The sequence below is a fragment of the Argentina anserina genome, chromosome 7 (genome assembly GCF_933775445.1).
Source record: "Argentina anserina chromosome 7, drPotAnse1.1, whole genome shotgun sequence".
NCBI lineage: Eukaryota > Viridiplantae > Streptophyta > Magnoliopsida > Rosales > Rosaceae > Argentina > Argentina anserina.
Window position 1 is genome coordinate 23769225 of NC_065878.1, and position 18658 is coordinate 23787882.

At 39.4% G+C, this 18658-nt stretch overlaps 3 protein-coding genes across 3 annotated transcripts; 2 read left to right on the plus strand and 1 right to left on the minus strand.

The window, feature by feature from the left end:
* The first annotated feature begins 1157 nt into the window (after positions 1 to 1157).
* On the plus strand, positions 1158 to 4982 carry LOC126801484 (two-component response regulator-like APRR5). The gene is made up of 8 exons (XM_050528848.1): positions 1158 to 1480; positions 2281 to 2442; positions 2533 to 2663; positions 2770 to 2919; positions 3032 to 3194; positions 3287 to 3569; positions 3722 to 4487; positions 4585 to 4982. Exons 1-8 carry the CDS (start codon positions 1261 to 1263, stop codon positions 4702 to 4704), a joined length of 1995 nt encoding a protein of 664 aa, XP_050384805.1. The 5' UTR covers positions 1158 to 1260; the 3' UTR covers positions 4705 to 4982.
* A 3797-nt stretch (positions 4983 to 8779) lies between these two features.
* Positions 8780 to 9969, plus strand: LOC126802821 (NDR1/HIN1-like protein 26). The gene has a single exon (XM_050530530.1). The coding sequence runs from the start codon at positions 8976 to 8978 to the stop codon at positions 9612 to 9614; it is 639 nt and encodes a 212-aa protein (XP_050386487.1). The 5' UTR covers positions 8780 to 8975; the 3' UTR covers positions 9615 to 9969.
* Positions 9970 to 11708: 1739 nt separating this feature from the next.
* On the minus strand, positions 11709 to 12773 carry LOC126802882 (uncharacterized). The gene has a single exon (XM_050530590.1). The coding sequence runs from the start codon at positions 12709 to 12711 to the stop codon at positions 11881 to 11883; it is 831 nt and encodes a 276-aa protein (XP_050386547.1). The 5' UTR covers positions 12712 to 12773; the 3' UTR covers positions 11709 to 11880.
* Positions 12774 to 18658: the final 5885 nt, after the last annotated feature.

Genomic DNA, 18658 nt, shown 5'->3' on the forward strand with positions numbered 1-18658 from the left:
TGCTACAATATATGAAAGTGTCAAAACGATGCGTTCAAGTTTATCTAAATTACAAGCATTTGCAAGTAGTTCATAGCGCCCGCCAAGTTCAGTTATGCTTTCGTGCTTAACTTTCTTTCTTATAAAGTGACAATACATTGATGCTGAAAAACTTCAATTAGTGTATCATTTTCCGCTAAACTCATGTACAAACGCCTCTAAACATCCAAAACACTAACCTGCCTCAAAGCTATGATGAGATTTTGATGTAATGTGTGTGAATAAGTGGGAGCACTCCCAACTCAAAGATGCCGTGATCAAGAGAAGAAGAGTACTAGAGGCTATTAAACAAAGGTGAATGTCACCATAATGAAGGATATTATATCCCACTTGTGCTGGTTGTTGGGGTATTATAGTATCCAATAGCATCCAAAGGCTCCCCCTTTTTACCCAATCAAACCCAAACAACACCACACATTTCCTCACCCGCTAATCCAAGCACATATTAAGCAACACATTTTTAAAACGAATCTGAAGATGGCCATCGCCCACTTGGAAGGCCCTTAATCTCCCCAAAAGCAGCCTCCCTTTCCTTTCCTACCATCCACGTGGCATGATGGTAGCCGTGATCTCCACTTGCCTCCCTCATAGCACTCATAAATATCTCCAGCCCCGTTCCTCGATCAGCCGTTCAGTACCAGGTGACGCTTAACTGCCGTCTGATTTAGCCGACCGATCAGATTAAACCGTAGTTGAGCGTCACATAATACTCAACTGCTGACTAGATTCCTAAATATCTCTAAATATCTTCTCTCCCTATATGGTTTTAAAACCCACCATATGGGGCCCACCTCCATGCCACCTGTCTCCGCCAAATAATCCTATCGAAAATAAAAAAAAACTTGGCTGAAAAAATCTAGGCCACTCAAAACAGAGAACCCCAATGACGCCGCGCCTTTTGATTGCATCCCTCCCTCTAGATTGGTTGATGACGTGGCGTCGCTAGATATTTTCCTTCTCTCTCAAAACCAGATTTTAGATATTTCTTACCGTCGGATCACCCGCCCTAGATCTCTCCGCCGTCCGATTCGCAGCTAAAGATTTTTTCAGATATTTATCTCCCCCCAGCTTTGACAAAAAGTGAAGGACTGTGTTCTACTTTTTTAGGAGTAAAAGGATATGAGATTTTTCTGAAACACAAAAGCTTTCTCTTCTCCTGTTCTGGTTTAGTTTGGTTTGGTTTGGTTTGGTTTAGTTTTGGTTTTGGTTTTGTGTTGGGAAATGGGTGAGGTTGTGGTGAGTAGTGAGGAGATGAAGACAGAGAGTGAGAAGCAGAGAAGTAGAGAGATGAGGAACAATGGTGGTGATGACTCATCAAGTGGGGTTGTGATGAGGTGGGAGAAGCTTCTGCCTGGAATGAACATGAGGGTCTTGTTGGTTGAGGCAGATGACTCTACTAGGCATATTATAGCTGCTTTGCTCAGGAAATGTAGCTACAGAGGTGAGTTTGGGTTTTTTGTTTGGGTTTGTATAAAGTTTTGATCTTTTGGTGAAGTAATCAACTGGACTTTGTGTTTTTTTTGGCAATCTGTTTATTATGGTGAATCTGTAGGGTTTATAGGGGAATTGAATGAGTTAGATCCCTGTATTTCTTTTCTCTTTTGTTCTTTCTTGCCTGTTTTTGGGTTGAAGAGAAGAAAAGGGTTAAGATCTTGGTTTTCTAATTCTGTGCTGAGCAAGAATGGAAGGATGTTGTTGAGTTCACATCAAGTACTTGAAGTGCTCTGTGGTTTTGTATTGGTTTATCTTAATGATAAGAAATATAGGCCAAGTACAGATATTGATCTAATCTCTGTAAGATCAGCTAAATATTGTTTTACCTATAAATCTTGTGAACTACCATTTCATACAAATTGATGTTAGAAGATGGTAAATATTATCAAAGTCAAACTAGGTTCAGCTAGAGGCCTAGTTCTAATGACAGTAAGATAGTGCATATTCAGCTCTAATCAGTATCTTTATTCGCGGAATAAACATAAATACTCAATATTTCAGATAGCTAGATGTGCTTTGATTATAGAGAAGGTTCATCAGTACAAAGCTAAGACTAATTAGCTAAGATTAAGGTGGTTTTGATTATACGCAAATCATAAGATTAGGTAAGATTAGGTTGTGCTTATTACACGTGAATCATAAGGCTCACACAGTTATGTGGCGAGATCTACATGAGTGCAAGTATCAATTTTTTGGCTGAGACATAACTCACTGAATATAACTTGGCTTTTGTTTTTGTTTGAGCAGTTGCTGCCGTAGCTGATGGCTTAAAGGCTTGGGAAATACTGAAAACCAGATCCCATAAGATAGACCTTATACTGATGGAAGTAGATCTGCCATCAATATCTGGATTTGCTCTGCATACGCTAATCATGGAACATGAAATCTGCAAAAACATTCCTGTTATAAGTATGATATGAAGCACAACAAATGTGATATTTGATTTCATCATGGTGGTTTTTACCTATATACTCATGAACTTGTCTTGCGATGTTGCAGTGATGTCCTCCCAGGATTCGATTAACACAGTTTACAAATGCATGACAAGAGGTGTTTCTGACTATCTTGTTAAGCCAATTAGGAAAAATGAACTGAGAAACCTGTGGCAGCATGTTTGGAGGAGACAATCTGTATGCCTACTCAATCTCCTTGATTTTTTTATATCTTCATCTACTTCAGTTTTGAATTGTTATGTTTACATGTGCATATGCCTAATTCAAATCTTTTGTCTATCAGTTGGCCAGAAATAACCCCCAGGATGAGAGTGTCGGACAACAAAAGATTGAAGGCACATCTGATAACGATGTTGCAATCAATGAATCCAGTGGCTATGTGGCATGTGCTCAGAGGAATAAGGAAAACATTGAAAAAGAGACTGATTCTCAGGTTCGTTTCAAATTATTTTGGAAGTCCTTTATATTATGAAAATGAAGCAGTATAGAAACCTTAATTGGCATTTCTGAGTTTGTACTTATTGAATGTGCTATCTCTCTTGCAGAGCTCTTGTACAAAGCCAGATTTTGAGGCTGAGAGTGTGGATATGCAAGAATTTTCGCAGAAGATACAGGCTAAGAATTTTCTGGATGACTTGAGAGTGCAGAAAGATGAAGGGAACACCAATTCTGGCGAAAAGTTGCTTATGCATGAAAATGAAGCCGGAGGTGATATATCTTTATATTTCAATTTAGCAGCTTCTTTTATGTTCAGTTTGGTAGGAAGGCCTGTTAACATTTGTCCATCCGTGACTGATTAGGTGCAGCAGGTCCTAGGAGAGATGCTAATATGGACAGTGAGGCTTGCGATGATAACGATCTCCTTGGTGACTCTTCAAGAAATGTCACCGACTTCTTTGGAGTATCCAGCGGTTATCCAATTAGCAACCAGAGAAATTCTTCATCAAGTAATAGACCTAGTACATATGATTCTGCTCCGCAGTTGGACCTTTCCTTGAGAAGATCTGATTCCAGTGGCTTTGAGACTCAAGTTACTGAGAAGAGGCATAGCCTGGGCCACTCTAACGCCTCAGCCTTTTCAAGGTGAGTTTGTGTTTTCTGCAGTGAAATTTGGGATATATGCATATCATCAATCTCTGGATTTATAGTCTGATGAAGTTGGATTTAATCATTAATTTCTTCACTAGCTTATTTAAAATTTCTGTTCACTGCACTTATCATCATCCCTCCTGCAGATACATAACCAGACCATTGCAGCCCCAGAATTTATTGACTGGCATAAACGAGCGACAAAAGGCATATGAAACTACTTCTGAGAAGCCTGCATCCCCTGTAGATATGGATTGTGATACTCCTGCTGCCACTTCAAGTATTCCAAGGAGTGTCATCACTTTAGCCACTGGTCAGTCTAAGCAGTCTGAAATTGGAACATCAGGCCCTCAACTGAGATTGTTTCCTCTTCCTGTTCCCGTTAAAGGTGTAAGGTTTAACAATATATGCAACGGATATGGTACTGCAATGCCTCCAACGTTTTGCACACAGTCAAGTCCATCACCAATGCCAAGTACAGCTGCCCAGCAGGAACCCTCATTTCTATTAAGTGCATATTATCCAACTAATCCTCAAAACCATAAACCAGAGCATGTGTACGACCCAGCTTATCATAATTCCAAGGCTGCGATGGAACAGACGATGCAGCAACTGGAACAAAGATTTGATGAGGATCGAGGGCATATCTCTCCAAACAATGATCAGAGTGCAACTAGTAGTTTTTGCAATGGCAATGCTAGTCATCTCAATAGGAATAATAGCGTGGGGTATGGAAGTGCTTGTGGCAGTAACAACGTTGATCAGGCTAATCAGGCGGCCATATTTAGGCCTGCTACAGAGAGCAAGAATGAGGACAGCTTTAATCAAAGTGGAAATAATCGATCCATCCAAAGAGAAGCAGCTCTAAACAAGTTCAGGTTGAAGAGGAAAGATAGATGCTATGAGAAGAAGGTATGTTCTTATCTTTATCCTACTTCCTATGTAGCTTCAATTTTACCACCTTTTCTGCAAATTTGGCTATAGTTCTAACCAGAAACTTCTTACACAGGTTCGTTATGAGAGCAGAAAGAAGCTCGCAGAGCAGCGTCCTAGAATAAAAGGACAATTTGTTCGTCAAGTTACTGATCCTTCACCTACAGAAGCTGATGGAAATGCATATGATGATTAACTAGCAGCAGGTTCTTGTAGAGTTTACGTTGCACCATTTTCATTTCTTGATGTCCAGAGTTTAAGTTACACCATGTATATCCCCTTACAATACAGGGCTGTAGTTTTTTGTATCTTCTTTTGTAATCTTCTTAGGACTGGCTTAGTCTTTTTTTTTATCGAATTAGGACTGGCTTAGTCATTCTTTCCCTATATACATAGGTTTGTTCATTCTGACTTTCCTGTCAGTTGGTATACAAACTACATATGTACTCATTATGATCACCTTCCTCTTACTAACTAGAGGGTTTTGTAGTTTCTGAGAGACAAGGTGAACTTGTTTTCAATTCAATGTAATATCATTTTTACCACATAGAGAGGTACTAAACAGTCTAAACTAATTATTTTGAGCTCGAGTTCAAGAATTTTTTACTTTTTAAGCCAAGTATAGGAAAAATCAGTGTTCTAAAAAGCGGCCGTCTAGGCTAGCGCCTAGGTGCTAAGAGATCACTCACTGCCGCGCTTTTTGCCTTGGCGGCCATATGTGGTGTTTTGCGAATTAAACCGCCCCTAGCCGTCTTTATTCAGTCATAAGCGATCAATCATCATTTGACATTAAAAAAACCCAAAAGAGAGACCGCAGCTCTCACTCGGTCTCTTTTTCTGAAAACTGAATCTTATAGAAGTATGGCTGGACTTTATGACACCGAAAAAACTGAAACCGGTCATAACTGAACCGCACCGAAACCAAGAAACCGGAACCGGACGGTACCATTGCGTCGGTGCCGGAAACCGAACTGAACCGAGCAATTGATGTCGGTTATCGGTTATATGCTTTTAAAAAACTGATGAAAACCGAACCGAACCGAGAATTTGGAGCTAAGATTATAGCTTGTATTTGGTGAACATATATAATCGGGTGCTTATGCAAAGAATATATTTAGTAATAAATATATAGATGCAGAGATATGTGATTTTGATTTTTGTGTGTACAATCATGCATGCAGAGATCTAATGTAATGCTTGGGGGTTTTGTCAACTAGTCCTCATGTTAAGACAAGTCTAAACGTCTAATGATAAAACTCAGTAGGTTTAATGTGTATTTTGGTTAACTTGTGTTTCAGCGAAGTACAATATTTTTATTTAGTTAATATTTGAGTTTTGGATTATTCATTTAGTAAATGTAATTTAATTGAAGTATTGAACTTGTAGCTTATTCCTTCACTTTTAATCTTTTTATTTTCATTAGTTAACTATGAATGATCAATAAGGATATTAGGTTTTGTAACTGAAATGAAACCGAACCGAATTATAGGTTAACCGAAACCGCGGTTTCTATATATATTTTTCGGTTTCGGTTTTGAAAAATATGAAACTGAGAATTCGGTGTCGGTTTTCAATTAGTGCTCATAAACCAAACCGTCGGCACCGAGTCCAGCCCTACATAGAAGAAGAGGAAAGAGAAATATGAATATTAAGTTTGAGTCAGATACTGAATGAGTTAGGGAATAATTTAGAGAGAAAGAACTTGAGATTTAGTATCATTGCATTTGTTTCATTATTTATCTTTTCTTTAAATATTTTTTATGAACTTTATACTTAAGTATTGTGAATTTAAACTATTTTAAGTATTTTTAAAATTAATATTAAACATCATTATATATTTTTAATCATTAAAATAGTTTAAATATATGTATAAAGATAAATAAATATTTAATAATTCGAAATCATCTAAGCGCCGCCTAGGAGGCCGTCTAACCGTATAGGCGTTAAGAGGTGGTTGTTCCGCGGCTGTGGTTTTTAGAACCTTGGGAAAAACACATGCTTGTGTAGTCGTACGTGTCTCCCAATCATGATTTATTTAAGCAAATTAGAGATTGCGGTGACCAGTTTTTGACTTTTCTAGTGGAAGAACATCGTTTTCTCGTAGCACACAGATACGTCTTACTTGGCTACGACCTATCTTGCTGCACTATTGTCCCAACAAACATTTGTCAAGGTCACCAAAATGATAATGGCTTTTCTCCACTAATTGTGATAGGTCATTTCCCATAAAAGGCTTCCCAATTCAAACTAGCTTGTGTTTGTTTACAGCAACTACTCAAGGTATGATTCAACCTTTTCTTCCACCACAAAATGGCTTTGCCAATAAATCTGCAGAGCAGGTAATGCCGTGCTCAAATTGTGTAGAAGTTGTAAGGTTGAAGATGAAGTATTGCATTCAGGCAATCATATACTTTCTATAAATCTCATTATCTAACGTAAAGTCATTTAATTGCATTTGAATCTAACGTAGAACTTTATGTCTACAAAACTACTTGAGAATAGATGAAGAGGCCTCAACAGACTCAGCAACTAAGGATTGATGAAGGTGACCCTTTGGTACATATGTGCATGCTTATCTCTAAAACAATCAATGAAATGAAACACTCTAAACACTTTTCCTTATGCCTGTTATAATCAAAGTCATAAAGGTGGCTCTTTTTCTGGTATCAGAAGTAGACGAGGAAATAAGCAAGCAAAGTTCAGACTTCAGAGAAAGAAGAACATGTGAGAAATCATTACGGTGGTTTTGGGTCCTCCTTTCTCTTTGAGTCTTGATTGAAGGGCTCAATATCTAAAAAAAAGTTTTCAAGAAAGCAATAAACAAACACCTGTCTTCAATTTCAAAGACTGGATGGATTAACTGCTGTAAGCCATGTATAATATTCCCTTCAAGATTTTCTAGCATGAGGGTCCCTAATGACAACCATTACCAAGACCAAATTACAAAACCAAACATAGGTATTCACATCGGATGGCGATGACACTTTTCCGAGTATTTACATCTGATGGTTGATGAATGTTCATCAGCTACCAGTCTTTAACTTAAAAGTAACAGCACCTGCATGCATAATAAAACCAAGAAATGAATGATTGGTAATGTTTTCCCAGTGGTTTTCAAAAGCCTGTTTTATAGATTCTCCATGTCTTCTCTACTTTTGAACTCTTTCCACAACTGCACTTGCTCAATTCGAACAAAAGAAAGACCAGAACTTCAAAGCTCCCAATTTCAGCAGTATCATACTAAGCAAGGTGCCAAGGTCACAGCGTTAACTAATTGTAATTTAATTCCTGATCCCACATTTCTAATTGCATATACTAGAATATAAGTGAATAACATTAGAAAAAAGAGAGAGATTATGGGGGCTGCCACTAGGCTAGTTAGGACCATTTCTTACTCAGCTTCAATCAACAAGAAAAGGCCAAGCTATTAGCTACACTATCTCTTATTGCTCTTTTAAAAGCCTTCACTTTCCTCTCAATTATCCTAAAAAGTGTATCCAATCTCTGATTCATGCTAAGATAGATATCCCGTGTCCAGTGCTTTTGACATGGAGGTATCTGTAACTTTAAACTATGTTTCTTGCAAAGATGTTAGAATTGTAGACAAACAAAAAACTATTAGAACAGAACATGTATATTTATGGATCATGATGCAGAATGCAGATACTTTATTTGTCTTAAGATTGCTCAACTTTATACCACATAAACATATCCAAGGATATATTCATATATACTCGAAATATAGGAAATAGATTTCTGAGAATAATTCTAGAGTCCAAAACATACAGAAAAATACACATAACATGTAAACCGTTTGTATTCTTCTTGCGTACAGACTTTATATCCATATATACGATATATATGTTCTCATGATGACCCCAAAAAAAAAAGAGCAGTATGGCTGTGATTACAGCAGTAAATGTGTAATGTGAATTATAAGTTTTGAAAAGTAAATAATATAAGGAGGGGCTTTCCTGAAGTAGCACACTAGCACAATTGTCTAATCTGTTTGCATGTCTTGCTAACTTTAAACTATTCAATCATGCATGCAATGCAATGCGACTTTTGCTATTCCAAGTTAGTAAACTACAATAACATTTCAATTTGCTTTAAGGAAAAGGCTAACCTCGTCCTACCCCCAAGATGAATCATGGAACATGGTCAATAGTAACAGGTAGTATAATCATCCACTGGTGGATATATGTGCATCAAGTACCTAACAAGTTCAATCAACCATTCGAAATTAAAGGCATTTTCCAGTAGTTCACACAGCACAAGCAAACATCAAGAAGAAGCTGCCAGTCAAAAGTAGCAAGGAGCAAAAAAACATTGCAGCTTTCAGCAGCTTCTGCTTCCTTTACATATATATAGCCCCATCACCTCCCCCTCCCCTTATTGCTTAGCCCTCTCAGCCTCTTCTCATCTCTCTCTCACTTTCGAATTCTCTCACCTCTCTTCCTTGAGCAAATGTCTCAAGCCCTCTCGAAATCTCCTAAACACTGCGGAGATAAACAAGGACTGAGAATTAAGAAGCACTACAAGAAGATATATGCAGTATTCTCCACACTTTCCACAGCAATCATCTGTTTAATATTTGTCGTCTGGCTTATTCTACACCCCACAAAGCCTCAGTTCTCTCTCAAAGAAGCTGATATCTACCTGCTCAACCTCTCTGGAAGCAATAACCTCCTCAACTCATCCGTCCAACTCACCCTGCTTTCCAAGAACCCCAATCAAAAAGTTGGCATTTACTACGACGAGCTACAAGTCTATGCTCAGTACAAAGGCCAACAGATCACAGTGTACACATCTCTGCCTCCTTTCTACCAAGGGCATGAAGACAGCAATCTTTTGACAGTTTCTTTGATCGGCAATGGTCTGCCTGTGGCTCCCTCTTTCGGTTATGAAGTTGGTCGTGATCAGACGGCTGGGAGATTGATTTTGAATATCAAAGTGCTCGGACGACTAAGGTGGAAGGTAGGAACTTGGGTGTCCGGGAGATACAGAGTGAACGTGGATTGCGTTGCTGTTATGGCTTTCGGCCCTTCTCTCCCATCAGGGCCACTCAGTACTAGGCAGGGGACTCGGTGTTCTACCACTGTCTGAACTGCTATTACTAACATAAAACACAGTGATTGACTAGCTTACTTTGCTGCCTAGATTGAGTCGTTAATTTTGCTTGTACTTGTCTGAATTTCATTGCTTGGTATTGAGGTGTGTTATGCAGATTGAAAATAATAGGACTTAATGGAATGATCTGTACATAGGTGAGAATGAAAACCGTGTTTGTAGCTTGTATTGTGATCTTAATTATCTTCATTTCTAGCAATAGAAAGCGGGTGAAGAAAAGCTTGGTGTTGTTCATGTTCTTGTAGATTATTTTCCAGTAATGGAGAAGACAAGGATGAAGATTGAAAGATGAGCGTTGTGGGTGTTCATCACCTTTTCCTAGTAAGGTTGTTGTTGTGTTGTGGGCAGAAGGAGAAAGAAGGAAAAAAAAAAGATTGACGGATAAAGACATAAAAGAAGTAATGATAGGTGAGATGCCAACCAGAAATAAAAGGAAGGAAAAGAAAAAGGAGGGAAAATCCATTATTTTCTACACTAAGGAATCTCCTAATTTACAGTTCAATCCCTCACTACATACTGACTTATTAGTGCCTGGACTCTTGCCTTTTGGCGCCAAGCAAAGAAAGATGCGACTACAAAATGAATCTTTCTTATATCTACACCATATATACACACCAACCCAACACATGAATATACTGAGGAATGTCACCAATTCTGGGAAGAATATAGATACAACAGTCTCAGTAAACCCAGAACACGACGGATGTGAGTGTCTCAGTAAACCCAGAACACTATTAAGAATTGCTGCTTAAAAGTTGGGGCATTTCTATTGAAATTTGAGAGGTATAGATGATAGAGTTTATAAGAGAATAATCGAACAACACTGGTTACGCTAAAATTATTAATAGGCCTACAGTTTGAAACTTTAGGGTAACCTTATAGACTCCTAAATAAGCAAAAATGCAAAATCCTTCACATAAATGGGAAGTGATAGCAACTAATTATCTATTAGAGAAAAGTGGGTTCACCACTGACGCTAACATCTTGCAACAACTAAACGGTCCAGACTCGAGAACTTCAACATTATATAATGGTGACAACAAATACTTTCCCTACCTCTTATAAATCAAAAGAAGAAAATAAGATTTGAGGAAAATCCAAGTCCCACAACAGAAATTTAAAAGTAAAACTACTTTCTGAGGATCCAAAGGAGACCTAGTGATATGTCCCCACAAAATGGCTCTGAATAGTCTTATGAACCATACAAACTTCAGGAAAAATGCGGCTTTTGTAATTGCGTGTCAATATACTTGGGAGTAATCTACAGGTAACCTAGCACCTTTTCTTGGAGAAACACTAGTTCATCAAGAAACTGATAACTGAGTTTGGCAACATTAACTTTACAGGAAAGCCCTAAAATATCTAAGATCAAACACTAATAATTACGTATATGACATGTCAAACATTGTTCAGAAAAATCTACAGCAGTTGTTAGATGACAGACAGGTTAGAAAATGAGGTGACCAATCTCATGTAGCATAAACCAATTGAATCAATGGTAAACCTTCGAACAGGCAACAGAAAATCCACATTTAAGGGTGAGATAACAGACGAATTGCCATACTAATATGAAGAAGGCGAGAGGCAGTTCTAAAGTCAGATTTTTTAAGCAAGTGGCATAGCAATTTCGATGAAAATAAAACAAACACTTAATCTAGGAGCTTCAAAATTTTCATAACTCTCAAATGAGAAAGGCCAAATGGCTATGGCATATGAAAGTAAACAATCATCACGAAAACTGAAAATATTGTATATCAAACCAAATAATCCAAAAAAAACCTTAAAAGGTGTCATATGAATCCCCGTTTCAAATAAGGAAGTGAAGCTGTAACCAGCAACTATGTGCCTAAACTCTATCGTACTCCTAAGTCCTAACCATTTTCTCTCTAATCTCTAATTGAATATGTGCCTCTGCACAGAAATCTCCTCAGCTTCACTTAAACACAAGTACACAACTACTGAAGTAACCCTGTTGTATACATCATCAATGACAAAACTAATTACAAGAAGCATATAAGTTCTTACAGGTTTTCGACTTATTAGAGAAACAAACAACCACAAGCACATTGATGAGGTTCAAAAATTCAATTTATTATGATCAAAACCAAAAGTAAGTGGTACATTCTGTACGAATTGGATCCATTAACAACAACAACAAAAAACTCAACTTTCAAAATGATATCAAATTATCAATCAAAGCTCAAAAGAAATCTACTACTAAATTTACATTTCGAAAAATGTCTTATGAATTGAGCTCAGGCTTTATCGAATCAGGACTCACCCATTTCCAGAAATGCTTCTTCACAGACACAGCTTCATCAGCAACCCTCCTCTCGCCGGAATCGGCATACTCATGCTCCTCCTCCGTCACGAAATCCACCTCCGGCAACCCCTCCACCGTGGCATCCACCGAATGCAGCTCGTAACACGCCGGCAGCCCCGGGTACGACGCCGAGCTCCGCTCCTCCACCTTCCTCCTATACGAACCGGGCACAATCCTCACTTGACCCGACCCGTTCAATATCGACCCGAGCTCCTCCATCACGGCCCGGTTCGCCGCCGCTATCGGATCCTCGCCGGGCTTCATCTTCTCCGATAGAGGCCTCCCGCGGCTCCTGACGCTGCCGTCGGATAGTTCCTGCTCGGATTCGATCAGGACCCGGTTTCGCGGGTCGGTGACCCGAACCGTGACGACGTGGACGGTCCGGATTGGAGGGGTGGAGTCGGCTAGGGAGCTTTCGCCTTCGGCGAGCTCGAGCCAGAGGTTGTGTACGTTTTTGGTGCCGGGTTTCACGCCCCAGGAGGCGAGCGAGTCGGCGCGGAGGCGCGGCTTGAGCCAGTCGGAGAGGGATTGCGGCGTGGAGAAGCTCCGGTTTTGGTGGAGGGACATTGTGGGGATTTTGAGGGTTCGGCGAGGGTAGGATGGGAAATTGAGGAGCGGGGGTTTCGGGAGGAGAGAGATTTTGGCGGAGGAGGAGGAGAAGAGGTAGAAGACGGAGAGGGCGGTGAAGAGGAGATCGATGGGGAGGTTGACGTGGCTGTTTCTGATTGGGGGATGTGGGGGCGGTGGCATGTCAACAGCTGGGTGGTGGCGGCGGTGTAGTGGTGGCCATAGGAAGGTGATTTAGGAGAAGAAGACGGAGGAGGGAAAAAGATGAGAGGGCCCTCTCTTAAGGGCGGGTTTGTTGCTATTGTCTGGTGGACCGTGGATCACATATTTGAGTTCTCCTTGGGTCGTTTCATTGGGTTGGGTCAAAATTATTATTCTTATATTTTGTTTTAGTCAAGATTTTAATTCGTATGTTATTCAGTTATTGAGTAAATGAAAAAAAAATAAAGATCAGAATCAAGCTGAAATGATCTATATATATGCTAAACAAGTATTATGAGGCTGTACTACTGCATGTAACCAAATTGGTTTGATAAATCACAGTGATCTATTATGTAAGTAGTTGCAGTTGACTGTAGATTTATTTACGTAACAAATCAATAGAACAAAGATGAAATTTTTTTTAAATTTTGAATTGTTTTCTTATGTGGAGTTGTATATTTTTTATTGTAGTTGTGTGTATTGCATGGGACTAAATCAAGGATTAATGTGCTGATTATATCAATTTTTAAAATTAGAATATGTAAATGATGTAATCAATGATATAATTGTCAACAGAACATTATATATATTTAGATGAAAGAGCAAATGGAAAACCATTATAAAAGCCACCATCATGGTAACAACTAGATATATAATTTATCTACCTAAACCCAGAAAAACTAAGCTATTACTCAAGGAAGAAAAGCACTAGTCCACACTGAGAAAAGTGATTGAACCCGATTGTATTTTGACCAAGCTTACTGTGCATAAATGTGCAACATCATATCACAATCCATGATCAAGTAAGTAAACTCTCGTACATATAATTAGCCAACTATGCGTATGTACGTACTATGTAATTACTACATGCAGGCTAGGAATTGACAATTAAGAACACAATAAACCTAGCCTCTCTGGGTTTCTGACTTTCTGGCCACCATTTGGAACCCCTCCGGGTTTCAAATGGGAATCCTGATGATCATTTGGAGATCCCAAGGACGTCCGGCATCAAGTTCCGGCATTGTACCAATTACCGATCGATTAAATGAGTTCGAATGGTAACAGTAATTGTAAACAGTAATTAATTTGTAGATGTTATTAATTCTGCTGCAAACTTCAACATTTCATCGACTCGATGTTGATGGTGATTATCATATACGCACTCTGTGATTTCTGAATGATATGATATTATGAATATACTTAAGTATACGCATACACATTATGAACGTTGATGTTCGCTTTGATTTAGAGTCTACAGCTTCCTAACTAGGTGATCCTTATTACATGCCATTAACGTTTACATGCCAAGTCCACTGTACGTGCAAGTGTGCAACCAACAATACGGAAGAGGTTATCCGTAACTCTCATGGAAGTTATTAGTGATAAAGTGATTTAAAGTTCATATCGAAAACCAATTATCAATTGATAGAGTGATCCAAACCCTTATAAACTCACATGATAAGTCTCATTTTCCAATGTGAGATGTATACTCTTAACACGCCCCCTCACGTGTGGCGAATTTTCAAGCCATATACGTAGAAAACATTTTTGGTGATGTGAAGTTCGTGTGGTCATTTGTCACACGTAGACATAGGTAATCTGCTCTGATACCATGATAAAGTGATATGAGGTTCACATCCAAAACTAATTGACAATAGATGTAGTTGCCCAAACTCTTATAAACCCACATACTAGGTCTCATTTTCCTTTGTGATATGTATATTTTCAACACGCCCCGCACATGTGGCGAATTTTCAAATCATACACGTGGGCAACATTTTGAGTGACGCAGAGTTCGTGTGGCCATTTGATACTAATTAGCAATTAATTGAGTGACACAAACTCTTATAAACCCACATGCTATGTTTCATTTTCTCATGTGGGATGTATACTCTCAACACACCCCCGCACATGTGTCGAATTTTCAAGTCATACACATGAACAATATTTTTGGTGGCGTGGAATCTGTGTGGTCATTTGGGCTTCACACGTAGACGTAAGTAACCCGCTATGATACTATGATAAAGTAATATGAGATTCACATTCAAAACCAATAGACAATGAATAAAATGACTCAAACTCTTATAAACTCATATATTATGTCTTATTTTTCCATGTTGGATGTATACTCTCAAACAATCAGTACGTAAGTATATATAAACTTGTTCTAGCTAGCAGGTTCCTCGATCAATAGCTTAATTTGCTGCTTCTTGATTACCAGCCAGAATCCCTAGGGTAATGCATGTACCGATTATATTATAGATAAAGCTCAAGCTACCATAGTGTTTAGATTTCTGTAGCAATCGCTTGCCAAGTAAGATTGGAATGGCAATAATAATAAAAATACATAATGTAATTTCGTTTGATATATGGTGACTTCATCGTTGTGTTATTGTGATCGAAGATCACATAATTAGTTAATTACGTACCCCAGTTGGCTTAAATATATGTAGTTGTGGAAATGGAGCAAATTTTAAGCGTGTAAGATTCGTAGGATATAATCATGTGATTGAACAGAATTAAAGATCGTACGCGTTGACGATATATAATATATACAAACTGACTTTGATAGATGGGGGTTGCGGGTTGCCTGCCTCACAAGGGATGACGGGAATGCCACTTATCACATATCCTCTATCTTTGACATGTATGTAATGATTGTGATCCAATCAACTCTGAGCGTGAATCACGAGAATAATTTATGCTAGTTAGGTTATATATAGAACTAATCCGTCTATAAATATATAGAGTAATATAATTTAACTTGACATCAGATCCATTTTTTCTTCTCTTTTTTCGTCTTACTCTGTTTTTTTCTGGGTTTTTTTTATTTTTTTTTTCGGCCGGTCACCGCTGCCCTCTGCCTCCTCCCTTCCCGCTTCATCACTGCTTCCCTTCGACGGTCTCTGACGTCGCCGTCACTCCTCCGCACTGCCGCTGCCCTCTGAAGTCGGCGTCCGCTCCACCGGCGCTGCTGCTCTCGGACTCCGTCAGTCTTGATGTCGTCGTCACTCCTCCGCACTGCCGCAGCCCTCCGAAGTCGTCGTAGCACTCCTCTGACGTCGTTGTCGCTCCTTCGGCGCTCTACAACTCTCCGACGCCACCGCCCCTCTCCGCCTGATTTTTCAGCTCTTTCGGCCACTCTCCGCACCGCCCGACCCAACTCTATTTCGCCCCGACCGGCCCGGATTCAATCTACCCGGCCTGGCCCAGCCCAGGATCGACACGACCCAACCTGGACATCTCGACCCGGCCCAGATTCAGCAGCCTTGAATGTCAGTGTATATTCACCGACAGTGCAAGTGCACCGCAGACAAATTCTTATAAGTTTTTTGTGATTTTTTGCTCCATAATTCATGATTTTTTAAATTGTTTCTTTTTCAATGGGTTCTGGACACGAAGAGAAGGGTTCCCAGATCCCTGATGTTCCAACATTCGAAGTATATGTCAAGGGTTCTGACAATGGTTCATTTGGGGGTGTCAAACTCAACGGGACCAATTTTCGTAAATAGAAGCGAATTATAGCCGCTCATCTTCGAGGCATGCACAAGATAGGGCATGTCACCAACGTCACTAAGACTCCTAGTCCTGATGATATTTTTGCCTACAAAAAATGGGACGACGACGATGGTCTTGTCATGTCCGTCTTGTGGAAGGTTATGAATGACGAGATAGTTGATCTGGTGGAGACATGTGTCACTGCGCAGGCAATATGGGAGACACTGGAATGCTTATATACTAATGACTCTGATTTCAAACAGGTTTATGAGTTAATGTGCATCGCTTTGGCAATATACCAGGATGGGCAACCGGTGGCGCACTATTTCACCAAACTGAAGAATATTTGGGCTAAGATTGATGTGAAATGTCTTTGCCTGATCAAAAATCTGGAGGATATTGTTTGGTATCAAAAGGAGAAGGAGCTTGAACGAGTTCACCATTTCCTGAAAGGTCTTGATGCAAAGCATAACAGTGCGAAAGACGAATTGCTAAGAACGACTAAACCCCCTAGCCTAATCACCGCTTTCACCTATATCTGAAAGGATGAGTCTCAGCAGAAGAGTCTTCTTCAGGTACCGGCTGTCGTTTCCAGTCTTACTGTTCATGCTATATCTCCAGCATCGCCCTTTCCGCAAGCAACTTCAGCTCCACTTCATCGACAAAGACCACCACCAGGCTTCGGGAATCAGTCATGCCCTCATTGCTCTTATTGTCATGATACTAACCATGCTCGTGCGACCTGTTGGAAATTGTATCCACACCTTAGGCCCAAGAGGCCTAATTATCGTCGTCAGGCAAAAGCAGCTATTCAATTAGTTCATGAACCATATATCTATGGTGTGGTTGGACATAATCATCATACAGCAGCAAGAGCACCACCTACAGCCTCCATAGCTGGTCGTAGTAAAATTGGTATGGCTTTCAATATTTCTAATTTTGTTAGTTTTGATACATGGATTATTGATTCTGGTGCGTCTGATCATATGGCTTATGACAAATCTTATTTTACCGTATTGTCCCCTCCATCAGTACCATATGTTACTAATGCTAATGGTGAGGCATTTCCTGTGTTAGGGACATGTCCGTTCGTATTACTTCCAGAATAGAGCTTCACAATGTGCTTTATGCACCTGCTTTATCTCATCATTTGATATATGTTCCCCAATTGAACACTGACGCTAAGTGTTCTGTGACATTTTTTTCCTATGTATGTGATATTTCAGGATCTTCTCACCGGATGGTTAATTGGTCGAGGGTATCTGAGGGGCCGGTTGTTTCATCTGGATCTGACATATGCGGGGGAAAAACCAGGGGGACAGTCTCAGATCGCTTTACTCTCCACTTCTGACAAGCTAAGTGAAGTTTGGTTATGACATCGTCGCTTAGGGCATCCATATTTTAATGTCATGAAAAAATTCATGCCTACTTTATTTATTAGTGTGGACGAGTCTTTTTTACATTGTGAGATATGTGTTTTTGGTAAGAGTCATCGATCTACTTATTCCCCTAGTACTTCTACTAAAAGTATTATTCTTTTTTGAATTAATTAATTCTGATGTTTGGGGACCCTCCAAAGAGTCAACTGTGTCAGGAATGCGTATTATGTGCCATTTATTGATGATTACACAAGTCTTTCATAGATTGTTCTTCTTAAAACTAAAGATGAGGTTTTTTCAGCTTTTCGCGCATTCTATACCTCTGTTCAAACATAATATAATGCCACCATTAGAGTTCTTCGTTCTGATAATGGGTGGGGGGAATATGTGAATCATGTATTTCAGGAGTTCTTTAACACACACAAAATTGTTCATCAAACAACGTGTCCTTACACACTTGAGCAAAATGGGGTTTCTGAACGGAAAAATCGTCATTTACTTGGTATGGCTCGGTGTATTATTTTTAGTGCCCATATGCATAAATACTTTTGGGGTGATGTTGTCATAACTTCCACCTACCTCATTAATCGTCTTTAATCTCGTGTACTTCAAGGGAAAGTTCCTTATAAGGTGCTTGCATCTCATGTCTCATTACACTTTTTTCATAATCTTCATGCCCGTGTTTTTTGTTGTGTTTCTTTCGTTCATCTTCCACAACATTAGCAGTCTAAGTTGGATGTCCGGGAAGTTAAATGTGTGTTTGTTGGGTACGGAAGACATCAGAAAAGTACTATGTCACTATGAATGTTACATTTTTTGAGGACATGAGCTATTTTACCTATTCTGATACTGCTATTCAGGGGGAGAATTCTTATTTTGAAGAGTTGTATCATGGAGAGGTGGAGACAAGTGAGCCAGTAGATATGGTGACAGGTTCCGTTGAGATTACCATGTGTCAGCTACACAGGCACCACCGAATGATTTCGGTGTCGTCACTCCGAAGATTCATGTACCAGAAGATGACAACACAATTGCCCCTCATGTCTCTCGTA

What these genes read in the sequence shown, in the direction of transcription:
- LOC126802882 (XM_050530590.1), bottom strand. Translation starts at nt 12,711, where the DNA reads ATGCCACCGCCCCCACATCCCCCAATCAGAAACAGCCACGTCAACCTC.
- LOC126801484 (XM_050528848.1), top strand. Translation starts at nt 1,261, where the DNA reads ATGGGTGAGGTTGTGGTGAGTAGTGAGGAGATGAAGACAGAGAGTGAG. An exon ending in CAGGAAATGTAGCTACAGAG is followed by an intron (nt 1,481 to 2,280) that starts GTGAGTTTGGGT and finishes TTGTTTGAGCAG; the next exon opens with TTGCTGCCGTAGCTGATGGC. An exon ending in ATGTTTGGAGGAGACAATCT is followed by an intron (nt 2,664 to 2,769) that starts GTATGCCTACTC and finishes TTTGTCTATCAG; the next exon opens with TTGGCCAGAAATAACCCCCA.
- LOC126802821 (XM_050530530.1), top strand. Translation starts at nt 8,976, where the DNA reads ATGTCTCAAGCCCTCTCGAAATCTCCTAAACACTGCGGAGATAAACAA.